At 38.6% G+C, this 16,098-nt stretch overlaps 1 protein-coding gene across 4 annotated transcripts in view; it reads left to right on the top strand.

Moving 5' to 3' along the window:
* Positions 1-16,098, top strand: part of LOC149153543 (uncharacterized) — a 387,251-nt gene that overhangs the window by 289,516 nt on the left and 81,637 nt on the right. For 3 of the 4 annotated variants that reach the window (XR_016262915.1, XM_089440848.1, XM_089440847.1), the window contains 2 exons: positions 15,276-15,350; positions 15,638-15,758. Coding sequence is in view for 3 of the 4 variants with exons in the window: in XM_089440848.1 (XP_089296974.1) it covers positions 15,276-15,350; positions 15,638-15,758 (196 nt within the window). In the remaining variant the exon portion in view is untranslated. The remainder of the gene's footprint in view (positions 1-15,275; positions 15,351-15,637; positions 15,759-16,098) is intronic. The other variant, XM_089440849.1, reaches the window with a different exon arrangement.

The following is a 16,098-nucleotide window of genomic DNA, read 5'->3' as shown; positions in this document are numbered from 1 at the left end:
CCTGCATGACTTCACCAGTTCCCGCAGTGGCTTTTTCAACTCCTCCACAAATGTGTATACTCAACTAGCATCCAACAAATCTAGCACCATGATTGAGATCCTCAAGAACTCTGAAATATAATGCTCGGGATGTCTTGTCTGCGTGAGCTGAGTCAACTCCCTGAAGTGAGCCTCTAGTTCCCTTCGATCAAAACACTCCACTACTCTCCGTGTGAAGTCCTCATAGTAGGTCGCGTTGGCATGCCCCAGAGTGGATAAGCCATGAAACCACCAGTTGTGTGCCTACCCCTCCAAATGCAATGTGGCCATTTTAATGGCTTCTATCTCCATCATCCTGTTGAGCTGGAAGTATGTCTTTAGCTTCTCCACCCAAGCACGTGTTGTGCACTTGTTAGTGCGATCATAAGTGGGAAAGTACATCTTCCCAATGGTGATATTCTGTTTGAGGTGGAAAAAGTCTCTAAAAGATAGACCCTCTCTGAAGTTTGCTCCCATGGATTGCCACTCTGTGAAATGCTCTCCCGTAAGTGATTGATCCTCAACTCCACCTATTTCACCTTGTACTAAATGTGAGAAAGAAGGTAGAGTGGCTCGAGTTGGCCCACTCGAGGATGGGTGCTGCACAGTAGGTGAAAGATGATCAAATTGTTGAGAGGCCCCCGAAGTCTCTCCAAATAGAAACTCCCGGTGAGTGCTCTGCTCCCAGTTCTGCATTTTGATCTCGTCCAACATCTCCTTCTTCCCCTTTGCCAAATCGCTCAGGGCCTTCGAGAGACTGTCAAAGGCAACTTCTTCCCTGCTCTTGGGCTCCCCCATGTCTTCTGTTACCACTGCCTTCCCACAGTCCCCTGTGTCTGGAGTGATCTCCAAATCCCTCTCCCTGCTTCGGTACCCTTGCCTCTGGTAAGTAATATTCTGTCGGTCCTCCTCACTCATAGGAAAATTCCCCATGGCTGAGCCAAGATCTGAGCTCCAATAGCATTGTAATGTTCCAAACTTGGATAAACAGTGACATGTAAAGAAAAAACAAATACAACACCAAAAATTTTAAATATTCAACAAATACTCATAAAAACTCCAGAAGCAAGAACCAGTTGAGCCATTTTATTAATATGATGGAGCAAGTACAAGAGTATGAAGAAGTGCACTTGGGCTTGCCTCAATGGCAAGCATGAAAAAACCCAGGTGATAAAACAATAATCTCAAATGCTAATAATGACCTCTCCAATGATGCTCTGCACTGCCCAAAAAACTACACTGTCGGCTGGAAAGGAACTGCTAGAAACCCCACCTTCGGTGCTCAGAGAATGTTGCAAAATTAACCTCAAGCTCCTTGACCAAAACCCAAAAATGGTTTGGTCTAGTTCTGACCTCCCAAAATCGACCCCTAAGAGGCCCTACGCCCTCCAAGACTGCTGAAGCAGACGACTTGCAAATATACCAACAAAATCCTCCTCCAATTCTTCAGAAAAGCAGCAATCACCTCCACTAGTGTTTCCCTTGTCTCTCCCGATAAGGATCAACCTCAATAGCTGAGTCTCCACCTCCCACGTGTGCATAATATTCTCCCTCTGCGCTAGCCCAGGAAGTGCAAAAACCCCACTGAATAGAGGCTCTCTCTCCTAGCTCAAAAACTCACCCAAAAGGCAGCAAAACACCCAAGCCTCCCTTCCGGAATTTTTGTAGGCCAAAGCTCCTCTAAAAGATGTCAAAATCACAACTCGGCCTCTCCTCACTGCGTCCTCCAAAAATACGCACCACTTGGAGACACTGGATACAACTACTGGCTAAGTTGCACGAAACGGGGAAACGGGTACGAGTTTCCGAAACGGGAAGCGATACGAAACGCGACCTCCCCAAATTTTGGAAACGGGGAAACGCGAATATATATATATATATATATATATATATATATATATAAAATATTTAAATATATATATATGTGTGTGTGTGTGTGTGTGTGTGTGTGTGTGTGCAATCATAAAGCATAAATGATACATTATAATTTATTACACTTAAACATTAAGATTTAATTTACATCACATTTACTCATGAATGATCACATAATGAAAATAAAAATATCGGAATATCCAAAAGCAACCTTTATTAGATATCCAAATCTCAAAATCAGCCTTTATTTATATTAATATATGAGGCTGCAAGTACAATAAAGACTATAAGGCTGCAAGAGAGAGATCCAAATCAGGATTTTCTGCATCCACATCCCATTCTTTAGAAGGACCACTGTTGTATTGGGAGTCTCCTCCTACATAGTCGAACGACCTTAGTGCTCTTGATTAAATACACGTTTCATACCCTAGTACCCTACATGATTTTGATTATTGGGAGTTTCCCCTGCATAGAGGGCTTGGTTCTCTTGATTAAATAGAAGTTCCATACCCTAGTACATGATAAAATCCAATGGAAACATTGCAACCCCCTCAATCCTGAAATCCTGAAAAACAAATAAGTCTGCTGGATTTTGAGTGAGATCTAAAATTCTACTTTCTCCATATGAAATCCAATGAGGGCGAAACCACTCTCAAACATCCTGAGTCATTTCATGGTAATGTTAAAAATTTAAGTAAAAGGATGAAAATGAAAAATAAAGGAGAATATCACTTTTACTTTAAGAATTTAACATTACCATGAACTGCATGTCAACACTAGGGCAAAAATTCACTTTTATAACTTTAGACACACATCTAGAACATCCTGGAAACCTTAAAAAAAATTAGAAACAAATTAAAAAAAAAAAAATTAAAAAACAAATGTTTTTTTTGGGGAAACGTGGGTCGTACGGCCTGGAAACGCGTTTCCGGCCGTACGGCCACGTTTCCGTTTCGGGAAACGTGGCCGTACGGCCGGAAACGCGTTTCCAGGCCGTACGATACGGGAAAACGCGTTTCGTTTCGTTTCCCCTGGCGAAACGCCCCCTAGGGCCACGTTTCCTGCAACTTAGACTACTGGAAATCACAATGAAAACCTCCTTCAAAAGAATGTAGATGAACCTCTCTAGGGTGGCACTTGACGTCCCTCGAAGAAAGGGTGAGCTCTCTGATTGAAGAACTCATGCTAAACAAGAAGTGACTTAGCTAAGCACCTCAAGCAACCAAAAAGAAATTCGATATGCGAAAGATGATCAAATGAGGAGTGTTGCCTTCCTTTTATAGATTTTGTGCAACACTTTTCCCTCCATTTTCCCTCCATCGTGGGTCCCTCACTTAACCATCGACTTCCCCTCTCATGCAATTCGAACTAGAGAATGCGTATTTTCCTAGTGCGGGTGGCCCCCATGTGTAGCTTAATCAAACCAAAATAACTTGCTACTAAAGTCTAAGCCTCCTAATAAAATCGAATGGGCCCCATCTCCTCCAAAATTGGCCCCAAAATGTAGTGATTAATCCTGTTCCAAATTAATTTAGGAAGGGACATTACAATCTATGGATCAAGATGGATGGTCTAAGAGGATATTTGAACTTTTCCATCTCTAGGAGATCAATTCTAAGGAGAACTTTGTTTTAAATGTACCATATACAATGAGATCTAAGGGAGGCTCCACTAGATTTTGTGAGACTCAAACTTGGCAAAAGCTTGGCCAGGTTGGGACTCAACAAAAGTTAACTTGTCAAAACTCAACTCAAGGCTTAGTGAGAATTTGGAAATATAAAAAATTCAAAATGCTGGAAATTTTGGGTAGAGAAATAATAATGTTGGGCAAGTTTGCACGAGTTTTAGTTGAGCCTTAGCAAGCTTGAATGCGGATGAGTTTCAAATCGAATTTGGTGTCACGTACTTGTTTTAGAGCCAACTTGACATTACTTGGTAAAAGTCGCTAGTCTTTGCCAAATCTCACAACATTGGTTCCACTCTATGTTCCAAGGCTCAACTATTATCCTTGTGACTTTATTTCAATACCTTGGCCATAAATTCCTAGACTTATATATCTTGGAGGCAATGATCCACATATAGGGGGCTTTTCATGCTTGACTTCTGTATACCCAGTACCATCACACTCATTGCTTTTAGCTTATCTTAGATACTAAAGGCAATAACGTGTAGTTAGACTCTTTAGTTCTTAGGCTTGTTGGGGGAAAATCAATGCAACAATGGATTTCCTCCCATTTGACTGACATACATCCCACCTATAGGAGTTTAAAGTTTCATATTGATGTTTTACAAAGTACTGCCTATGGGCCAATTTGGGCAGCCAAACTCACAAGTTCTTCCCGTCAATCTTAGATGTGAGGAGAGATAGTTCATTTTGCTTCAAATCTCCACTCAGGATTTTTTAGCCAGGCTCCCTTAGCACCAAGCACCCTCCAGGTGCCATCATCAAGGTCTACATGAATCTTTGACACCAATAGAGTGATAGATAGAGATAGGGATACCACCTCTCCCTTTTATTCCTTCATATTTATCTCTAGTTATGATGCGAATGTTACGCTAGGTCCATGTACCTCTAAGGGTTTTCCTCTTTTGCTTTACCTAGGTCTGGCTACTCTATCTTCTATTGTCATCTATATCTCTTCTTTTTGTTAACTATTTAGCAGCTTGGAGTGTTCTTGACCAATGTTGCAGGAACCATCCCCCCCCCCCATGCACCAGACCCCAGAATCACGTATTGTGCAGAACCACGAGCAAAGCACACTCAAAACCACATTTCCAAAAATGGAACCACGCTTCGAGCCGGATTTGCATAGATCCTAGAATTTTGAAACTGCTATGTGAGGACTTGTGCTTCCCTAACACTTCCCAAGGTGCTCCCTTGATGCTCCCTAATGGTAATGTTAAATTCTTTAAGTAAAAAGAACATCATTTTACTTAAAGTTTTAACATTACCATGAAATGACTCGGGATGTTTGAGAGTGGTTCCAACCTTATCGGACTTCATATGGAGAAAACATAATTTCATATCCCATTAAAAATTCAGAAGACTTAACAATTTTTAGGATTTCAAAATCAATGGGATTATGGCATTTCATTAGATTATATCACGTATGAGGGCATGTGATTGGCATTTAATCAAGAGAACCAAGCCCTATATGTATCCCAATGTTGGTGGTGTTGATTGTTTAACTCCTTTGTCATGGCCTTGACAAAAATGTACCCTTCACTCAAGTCAAAATCATTCATCCGAATTTCTAATCTTTTTCTACCATATTTTAAGGCTTGGATTATGCAGTTTGATCAAAATTGGGCAATGTTTACTAATGTCCCTACAGAATCTGTTAGACAATCAGAAAGGCAGTAAAGATTTTCTCGATCTTGATAAATACTTGTGATGTTTCTTATTATTACGATTCTTTATATCTTCTTTTCTTTAGTTCATCAAGCAATTACCAAAAGCAGCGACACATAAAAAATGGACACAAGATGTAGGCACATGCTAGGGCAAAACCCCCCTTGAGAGGAAAACCCAGTCAAAGTAATTCTTCCTTTCAATAGTATTCTTTGAGACTCTTCACCCCTAGACCAAGACAATACCTTCCCTCCACACCAACTTAACCTCCAGAAGATTGACCTCTTTCCAACAACTTCGACTATGCAGCGACTTGTAGCAACTAGCAACTTCCAACAGCAATCCAACTTGGAAGACTTCGATCTCCCTATCCAGAGCACAAAACAAAGTTAGACCACAACCAAAATTTCAATTTTTCTCTTCTCCTTAGACTCACCCAAACTCGCATTCACTTCGGCTTCTCGGCAACAAACTTTCCCAGCTTCCTACTTCGCACATCTGCCCAGCAAACAATTTTTCGCACTTTTTCCTAGTAGAGAGAGAATGAGAAGTGATGCCCCAAATGAATTTGATGTGCTTCCTTTTATAGGTTTCTTGTGGGGCCGAATGGGTCCTTAGGCCGACTTGATCTTCTCTTAGGCCAACATGGTGTGGAGGTTACATAATTCATATTTGACTCAATACTTAACCTTTTTACATGGTTAAAAAGCCCAAGAAGGGTCTCTTTAAAAATACAATAATTCTATAGACTTAGAATAAATCCTAGAAGTCCTCAATGGGGACTTTGACCTAAAACATGGTGACCCAAGCATGAAACCCATGCTTTGATAAGTCACAATACTAAAAAGTCTTTTCTTTATTCTTTTGACAAGTACATTACATAATGACTCAAGTACATTATCGAAGAACGAACATAGTTACTTTTTCCAACACTCCCTCTTAACTAGGGAGGTATTCATAATGTACATATACAATGGAAGATTTCAAACTATATGAACCATGAAGAACTTTAGGCAACGCAATGCCACGGACTAGATTCTTGACTAGGGCAATCTATCCAAGTGGGACTAAGATGGACTCAAGCTTTTAGCCCCTCTAGGTACCATCAGACTTACTTGCTAATCATCAACCCAAAAATCCAGGTGTGTATCCAAAACAGAGCTCTATGATCAACACCACCTTTCCTACTTCTAGATATCAACACAATGTGCCAACCAGATGTCTTCTGAGGCAATGCTTCACTCACAAGCCTCAACACCCCTTGATCCAATAGATCAAGAATGACGAATCTCTCCCAATCAACCTGATTGGTTACCAACATGCTATCAAATCCTTCGAGAGATTCACCTGTATAACCCCAATCAATAATATACTTTCATATGTATACAATCAACCACAAACCTTCGGGGTCTTCCAGGCAACACATGTTGCTTCTCAGCTTTCCATAGTAGGACTATCAATCAAATCTTTGACAGAAGATTCCTCAATCATACATTTTCTTCCTACCTCATATGCAGTAACATATTCTTCAATCAGATCCTGCTTTCCTTCTTTCAGCAACACTTCAAAATGCATTCTCCAATTTCCTTTCCCTGCTCATGGCCTTCACTCAGAGTTACGAATGTTAGTCTTGGTTTAGTGTATGACACATGAAGCAGAGAACCATATCTGTCACTCCCTCTCAACCAAGAAGCACCTCTTTATCCAGATTCCCTCTTAATCTTACGGAGTTCTCTTGTATTCATGCTTCCTCCAAGAGATCAACTTCTTCTTTTCGTCATTGGAGAATCTTTCGTGGCTTCCAACCATTTCATGAGAGTTATCATCAACCCCATCATGCTTATCACATCAATGAGCATCTTCACTAGGTTGAAGATTGTGTACCTGCACAACTTCAATAGCAAGTACAACCAAAACTATAGAAGCATGATGTTAGCCATATCTAAATCACGAAAGCATTTCATCTTTATACATATCAGATACCCAAACTCGATTTCAAACAAGAGACATATACTCTTCAACATCTTTGTAGGGACTTTATACGCCTTAGACTACTTCATAACGACATTCATTCCATCTAGGGTTTCAATATATCTTCCAAAGGTATGACATACCTTACTACAACATATAGCAAACCCTACAAACAATTTCACAAATATAGAACTATAAAGTATCTAACAATCTTTCAAAATACATATGTTAGACATCTCACTAGGGATTCATACAAATCCTAGATTTCATACAACAAACCAATCAGAGTCAATCACAACTTAGTCATTAACTTGACCAGCTTCCACTAGGGTTAGTTTCAACCCCTAGTTTTTTAATCAACCATCAAACAATCACTAACATGACCATCTATTACTAGGGTTAGTTTACAAACCCTAGATTTCCGAGCTATCACCAATAATTTAGATTTTAACAATCTCTTCACAAATCTCAAAATGTCATATAGTCAACACTCATCACAGATTTCTATTTCGACTAAGGTTCAACTCCAAAACCCTAGAATTCACAAATTCACCAAACTTTATACAAATCTCAAATCATCATATTCTAGAGATTTTACTTAGACTAAGGTTTAACTCAAAAACCCTAGAATTCCTCAATCTCAACAATCATTAAATACATAGATATAAGATTGTTACATTTCACACAATAGACAATGTTACTACTAGGATTTAATTGCTAAACCCTAGATTTTCATTTTTTCAACAATCTCTTAATAGATTTCAGATTGTTATATCACACATACTAGATATTTTAACTTCTCTAAGGTTTAGCCACAAAAACCTTAGATTTCCAAATATCATCATCCTAGAATCTCAGACATGGACTTCCATTAAATCTTAAGACTTGTGACCATCAATAACTAGGTCAACACACATATCTAGGAATTCATAACAATATACAAGCATATCATATGTCCAACAACATTAATACATCTTGACCTAGAACAACCTAGGACATATCCATATATATGTCTAGATTTTTATCATCATGAAAATTACATTTCATATCATGTGTTAGTCAAACCCAACTTCACAATAATATCAAATAAGAGGTAGACACAATCATTTCGATTACACTAGGGTTTGATTAGACAAACACACACATACCAAAGAAAACAATTTTAAGACAATGTAAGGGCCTTGCTCACACATTCCACCAAACCCCAATGAGCTAGGGTTCCAATGTAGAATCACACATTCCACCAAACCCTAATGGGCTAGGGTTCCAATGTAGAAACATAGCAAACCCAACATTACCAAAACTTCAAAAGTTCATGATTTCAGACCTCATCATTCAACCCTAACAAGTTAGGATTTCCAGATCACACCAAAATCCCAAACATGACTTCATCAATAAAACTTCAACTAGCATTTCACAATATCCCTAAGCAGCTTAGGATTTCAGACATTCACATTAGCATACCCTTTGGTTAGGGTTTTCCAGAACCTGTCTAGGGTTCTACATAGTCAATCAAGAATATGAGTGGGGTGCGTAGATTTATCAAGAGATGAATCACCCAAACAAGAATCACTAGGATTCAATACAACTAGTCATGACAGAGTTAGTAATAGATCATCAAATGAATAATCCAATCAATGTATTCAAAACATACCTTTGTTTCTTGACTAACCTTGTCTTGAGAGATCCTCCTTCTTGCAGATGTTTTTCCTAACCAAGACAACAGAGGGAGAAAGGTGATTAGTATTTAATATAATCAAAACTAAATGAGTACATGAACCCAAAACATAAAAGACATGAGATACTTATCTTTGAGAGTTGTTGAGAGCTCCCTCCAAAGCTAGAGAGAAACCTACAAACTTAAAACAATACAAAAATGTATTTTCCAAATATATGTTAAAAACCTATAAATTCTAAAACATATAAAACAAGTTAAAGCAAATGACCTAATAGTGTGAGTCTCTAATGTCAAATTCTTCAAGCTTGACTTTCTTTGAGTCTCCTTTTTCAGCAAAGTTGGCTTGATCTCTTCCTCTCTTCTTATTCCTTGGATTCTCGAGACAATCACTCTTGTAGTGACCTTTCTTATGACATTGATAGCACTCTATCTTAGACATGTCAACTTTCTTCCTTCGTCCTTTCGATCTCTTTCCTTTATGATGAGCAACATAAGCATTTGATAATCCTTCAGGATTAGCAACCATTGAGATCCTTAATTCTTCTTGACTACATGCAGTCCATAATTCTTCAAAGGTGGGAGCTTCCTTCCAACTGTTGAGACCTGAACCAAATGCACCCCAAGATGGTCGCAATCCTAATATAGCAGTGATCACCAATTCTTTGTCCGGAATAATCTCATCGATGGCTAAAAGATCATCCCTGAGTCTAGTTATCTTCACAAAGAAGGTTGCAACAATATCTTCTTTAGTCATCTTCGTATTCCTCAGCTCATTCTTCAAACTTGCTACTTGACCAATGTTCTTAATAGTGAACAACTTCGACAAGGCTTCATACATCTCCTGAGCATGATCGATGTTAGCTATTTATGGAACAAGATCGTCTTTTATCCCTTCTACCATTAGAGTCATAGCCACCAATTTTAGATCCCTGAGTTTCACTTTGTCGACATCACTGGCTTCTTCAGTAGGATTCTTTACATTTCCTTTTACCAAATCTAGCACCTTGTTCTTCTCAAGAATTAGGTCAATCCTCTTCTTCCAGGATCTGAAGTTAGATGCTCCTTCAAGCTTCTTCTCACCCTTGATAGAGTTAGACATCCTCTTCAAATATAATAGACTCCTTCCCTAAGATAGTGCATATGAATGGATCTGCCTTTTTCTTCCTTCTTCACCAAAGCTCTGAAACCATGATGGAAAATCGGAAAGGCAGTAAAGATTTTCTCGATCTTGATAATTACTTGTGATGTTTCTTATTATTACGATTCTTTATATCTTCTTTTCTTTAGCTCATCAAGCAATTACCAAAAGCAGCAGCACATGAAACAATGGACACAAGATATAGGCACATGCCAGGGCAAAACCCCCCTCGAGGGGAAAACCCAGTCAAAGTATTTCTTCCTTTCAATAGTATTCTTTGAGACTCTTCACCCCTAGACCAAGACAAGACCTTCCCTCCACGCCAAGTTAGCCTCTAGAAAATTGACCTCTTCCCAACAACTTCAACTATGCAGCAACTTGTAGCAGCGAGCAGCTTCCAACAACAATCCAACTTGGAAGACTTTGATCTTCCAATCCAGAGAATGAAACAAAGTGAGACCACCACCAAAATTTCGATTTTTCTCTTCTCCTTAGATTCACCCAAACTCCCATTCACTTTGGATTCTCGACAACAGAGTTTCCTAGATTCCTACTTCGCACTTCTGCCCAACAAACAAATTTTTGCACTTTTGCCCAGTAGAGTGAGAATGAGAAGTGATGCCCCAAATGAATTCAATGTGCTTCCTTTTATAGGCTTATTGTGGGGTTGAATGGGTCCTTAGGTTGACTTAATTTTCTCTTAGGCCGACATGGTGCGGAGGTTACATAATTCATATTTGACTCAATACTTAACCTTTTTACATGATTCAAAAGCCCAAGAAGGGTCTCTTTAAATGTACAATAATTCCATAGACAGAATAAATCCTAGAAGTCCTCAATGAGGACTTTGACCTAAAACATGGTGACCCAAGCATGAAACCCATGCTTTAATAAGTCACAATAATAATAATATAAATTCTTTTCTTTATTCTTTTGACAAGTACATTACATGATGACTCAAAGTACATTATTGAAGACCGAACATAGTTACATTTTCCAACAGGATCGAGGTAGAGGCAAAGGCTAGACAAGAGAAGAATCTAGATTCTAGATGGTTGATGCTTGAATAATTAATCATTAATGTACTATGGATGCCATTTCTATCTTGATTTATGTACAAGTATGTATGCTTTGATATATTCTAATACATTCCAGGACACTTTGCTTCCAAGCATTTTTGGAAAATAACGTTTTCGATGCCTCGCTTCCAGAAACCGCACCAGCTTCATCCCCACTTCGTGCAACATTGTTCTCGACACTCCCATAATCTATTGACTAACGATTGTACTCTCTAGTTTTGTTTGCCTTTTCTTGGTCTTTTGTTGGACATTAATGAAGTTATCTTATTTAACTTGAAATTAATCTTGCCAAGTTTGAGAAAAAGCTATGTGCATAACCTGCGAAGGTTATTGTAATGGCATGTTTCATTAGAGATGTGGTTACCATTGCAAATAAGTAGTTATTGATTCTTGATTTAGATATTTCTCAATCAGTATATTGACATTGTTGCCCACCAAAAGTGGGTACCCCTAGGAGAGATTTTTTCCTATCCATCTTCTTCTAGCCGGCAGCCAGTAGCCCCTTAGAGCCACCTCATAGCAGATGTGATGTGCTAGTTTATCTCTGCTCCCTGCATCAATTGTATGTTTCCTCGCCCATCTTTCGAGAGCATATGTTAAGAGGTGGGCAATCTAACCCAAAGGGTATGTTTTTCATTGTGCAATTGGGTGCTTATGCTTGCTTTTCACTTGGGCATTTTGGGCATGAATTATTGAGTGATGTAGAAAAGGGAAGGGCTTTGACTGTGGTTTTGTTACCTCACTTTAAATGGGGGTTTAATCCTCAATCCTAGTCTCGTGGGATCTCCCCTATTGGACTATGGCTTTAGGAAGCGCACTACTTGGGAAACCCTGATTTTGGTAGCGTGGTCCCGTTTTTCCTGTTCCACATTTATCACTCCCCTCCTCACATTACAAGCCCTATTTCATCATTTTCCTTCTTTGGGTCCACGACCACTAGGTCCACAAGGCATTGGCACTCACCCTCCCTTTGTCCACATATCTAGGTCAGGCCTGGAAATGTTACCCTGGAGGTTGATGTAGCTAAAAGAAAGTTAAAAGCATATCATGGCCAAAAGCAAGAAACAAAAGGAAAAAGAAAAATCATAAAATGCAAAAGATGGATGAGACATTCGATATCGCATGGATTTCTAGGGGCTAACCTCTAGAGGATGATTTTGGGAGCCCTCTTCCTTTAGTTTGGCACCAAGAGAGCTCAGGCCTCCAAGAGGCCTACACATGTATGATGTCATCAATTCGACCCTCTTGTGGGTTTATCTTTATGCTTTTACAATGGCTATGTGGTCGGTTTGTAACCACAATTAGTTTTGCCCACCATTTGACAACTAAGAGTGGATTTTAGGCTAAAATTAGACTTGATTGGACATGTATAAATAGAAGAGACCCCATTTGAGTCTTGCATCATCATCAAACTTTGGATTAGTCTTCTTGAGATAAATTTGCACTTGTTTCTTTGGCTATTGGAGATCTCGTAGATGCATTTCGATGTATGGGAGCTAGTTCGTATTTCTTCTTTGGAGCTATTTCTTGAATTTTGGATGCATATATTGCCAGTGTTCCACGAGGACGCGTCCTACAGGGTCGGGTGCGTGCACCCCTCGTACTCCACGCACTTGGGACGGGGGGATGTTTGGGGAAACATTTCCCCACGTCCCCCTTTTCGGGAGACATGGGGAGACACAGGGGGGGACGTTTCCCCAAAAGGGGGACGCCTAGGCGTCCACGCTCAAAATGGGCTATGTGTCTCCCCTTAAATTTGCTTGTAAACAATGATATATGACAGGGGAAACCTAGTATTTGACCAAATTGCCCTACTAATGCTATGCAATTCATGGTAATGTTAAATTCTTAAAGTGAAAGTGATATTCTCCTTTATCTGTTATTTTCATCCTTTTTACTTAAATTTTTAACATTACCATGAAATGACTTAGGATGTTTGAGAGTGGCTCCGACCTCATTGGATTTCATATGGAGAAAGTAGAATTTTAGATCTTCCTCAAAATCTAGCAAACTTAACCGTTTTTCAGGAATTCAGGATTCTATGGATTGCAATGTTTCCATTGCATGCTGTCATGTACAAGGGTATGAAATTAGTATTTAATCAAGAGCACCAAGCCCTCTGTGTACTTTAGAGTGACTTTTAGACTCATCACTCCACTGTTTTTGAGTTTTAGTTATCTCAATTTACTATTCCAGCCTTTAGATTTCAGTTTCTATTACAGTCTATTTTGCTTAGTACTAATTAGATTGATGAATGATGAATTTTAATTTTAATTCAATTTAGAATCTAGAATGACAAATGATGAATTTAATTTTTAAATCAATGTAGATTCTAGAATGGTGACTAATGAATGATGAATATGGATCAAAGTATTTCATTATTGAATCTCGTGGTCTATGGATGAATCATGTATGTATTAGTAAGGATGATGAGTATGGATCAATGTATTTCATTATTTAATTCAATTACGTATGTATCATTGTATTTATGATCTCATTATTGAATATGAATTTGAAATATATATATATATATATATATATTAAAAAGGAAAAATGATTATATACCTTGACGTCCCCCCTAAATTACCCTAAAATTTGAGGGTACTCCCACACATCCCCCTTGTGTGTCTCCCCACACCCGCGTCTCCCTGTCCCGGAGTCTTGGTGAAACATTGTATATTGCATGTCGTATTGTAAGTGCCTCATGTTGATGATTTTTTTCTCTTGAATTTGTTGAATGTATGGAATTATTGCTTCTAGAACATGCTAAATTGTACCGTAATTATTGAAAATTAATTTTGGAAGGATTTCTAGTAGAGTATTGCATACATTATTTCATGTATGGCATGCAATGAATGTTCCTAGTGGAGGAAATGCTTTAAACTCTCCATGAAACTTCATTATCTCTTGAAGTGGGTAAATGTTTAGAATCATTAACTATGGCATCAATTCTAGCCCTCCTTAGAGATGTTTTAGTTCATTTTGAGCACCCAAGACTCTTAATGCCCAAAGGACAAGGAACTAGCCCAATTCCTTGGTGGTCAAACTCAATTCTTCTTGATAAATTCTCCTCTCTAAATTTTGGTCCTCTTGAGGTAGGACAGCTATCTAGGCTTAGAGCAAATTGCATAGGAGGAGGTTTGGTGGGATTCCAAGAACCTAAAGATCAAGCCTAGGGTGTTGGCTACTTGATACTAAAGTTTGGTGGTATCCACTTGAATTTCATCCATTAAATCCCTTGCCCTAGGCGTTGCTGTAAGAGGGAAACCCTAGCTAGTTTTTCCTCAACTTGGGGACTTCTTTGAGGGTTGTATAAGCTTAGTACTTGGTGAAGTATATCATAAGAAGCCCTTTTCTCCTAATTGCTTTGATCTCGGGAGTACCTTCATCCATGATTATTCACAAAACCCTAGGTCTCGCACAATTCATATATAGGTCTCTTGTAGGGAGCGAAGCACCTTTTGAAGTAGTATATCATAAACTTGAGCTTTCCTTAAGAGGTCCTAATTCACCACCTTGCACCCCAAACCCTAGAATATCTATTAAAGGTGATTATTATGTTATTGGGACTCCTTCCATTGGTGAAAGTACGTAAAGAGCAGGGGACCTTGGTTGTGGTAATAGTGAGCCATTGTCCCATTGTTAGCACTTAGTCTAGCTCTTGTCTTGTAGGGTTTCTCTCTCGAAGGCCTGCTAGATTTTGTGGTAACAGGAATATTTCCACATACCTTAATCAGTGTGTCTTCATGTTTCCTTGTAAAGGAAAATACTCAGGAACTAAGAGATATGCAATGCAGTAAATGGATGAACTGATGAAAAAAATATGGAAGGAATGCTTAATTCAATGAATGAACTTTTGAAGGTCTAGTTCAATCTATGACAGTTCATCAGGCCCTTGACAAAGCTTATTGTTCAAGAGATTTATTAAAATTTCAACCAAAGTACTTTTTCCCATTTAATTCTAAGTCCATTGAATTTCATGTGTATTATTTGAACTGAATACCCTCTTTGTAGAAGCATGCAACGATACATAAATTGGATACCTGTGCTGGCTTGTCAAGCATTTATCTGTCTTGTTTTAAGCATCTTTAACAGTTATCACCAAGCATTGCAGCCAATTACCATGAATTTTGAAATTTCTTCTTTTTTTGGTTTTGACTTTTCTAGGTACTTAATAAAGAAGGCTGCATTGGTTTTGAACTCTTGGTGGAAACCTTACAATATCACAGAGCTGTGATCGCTGTAAGTGATTCTGTAAATCTCTTTTGCAATATACACCGTCTGTTCCTAATGTTTAAAACCTATCTTTTAACCAGGGTTAAAGTTCATTATTGTTGAGCTTCATGTTAATTATGTGTCATACAAAAATGCCTCATAGGGTACTAAATTAAATCATGTAAATGGCATCAGTCCTCTCGTTTCCATCAATGCAAATGCTAGTCTTGTGTCCAAGGAATACTTGATTTAATATGCTGTAGTGATAAGAATTTTGTAATGGATCAAGTCTGCTGACCTGAATGCCTGTTTAGTTTGGAGCTTCAGGGGAGAAAATTAAGGAAACTCTAGATGATGCTGGAATTTCAATTCCTTGTTTGGATGTTGCAACTCTGAGGGATGCTGTGAGCTTGGCAAAATCCTTCGCAAAGCATGGTTCATTTCTCTGCCTTACAACACCTGACTATTAACTAAACTGTTTTTTTAGCACGTATATTTTTTAATGATATTTTGCTTTCCTAATTGAAAACATTCCTTTATAGGGAACTACATCTAAGATTTTTGGAATGATGTTAACTAGAATAGAATATCAATAATTTTCCTTTTACTTGGAGTTGTGTTGACAAAGAAGAGCAGGAATTTCTCTTCCTTTTGTTTGCAAATAACTGCTAACCATCTTTGGAGATGGTCATCAATCAAGCATCTGCCATCAGTAGTTACATTTAAAAGCTTTCCAAGTATTGAGGTGTTCCTTCCATCTACACAAAAATATAGG

Source organism: Pinus tabuliformis, chromosome 9 (genome assembly GCF_031772625.1).
Source record: "Pinus tabuliformis cultivar Carrire ecotype Pingquan chromosome 9, CPIR1, whole genome shotgun sequence".
Classification (NCBI taxonomy): domain Eukaryota; kingdom Viridiplantae; phylum Streptophyta; class Pinopsida; order Pinales; family Pinaceae; genus Pinus; species Pinus tabuliformis.
The sequence above is the reverse complement of the archived record's forward strand: the minus strand, read 5'-3'. Positions and strand labels throughout refer to the sequence as shown.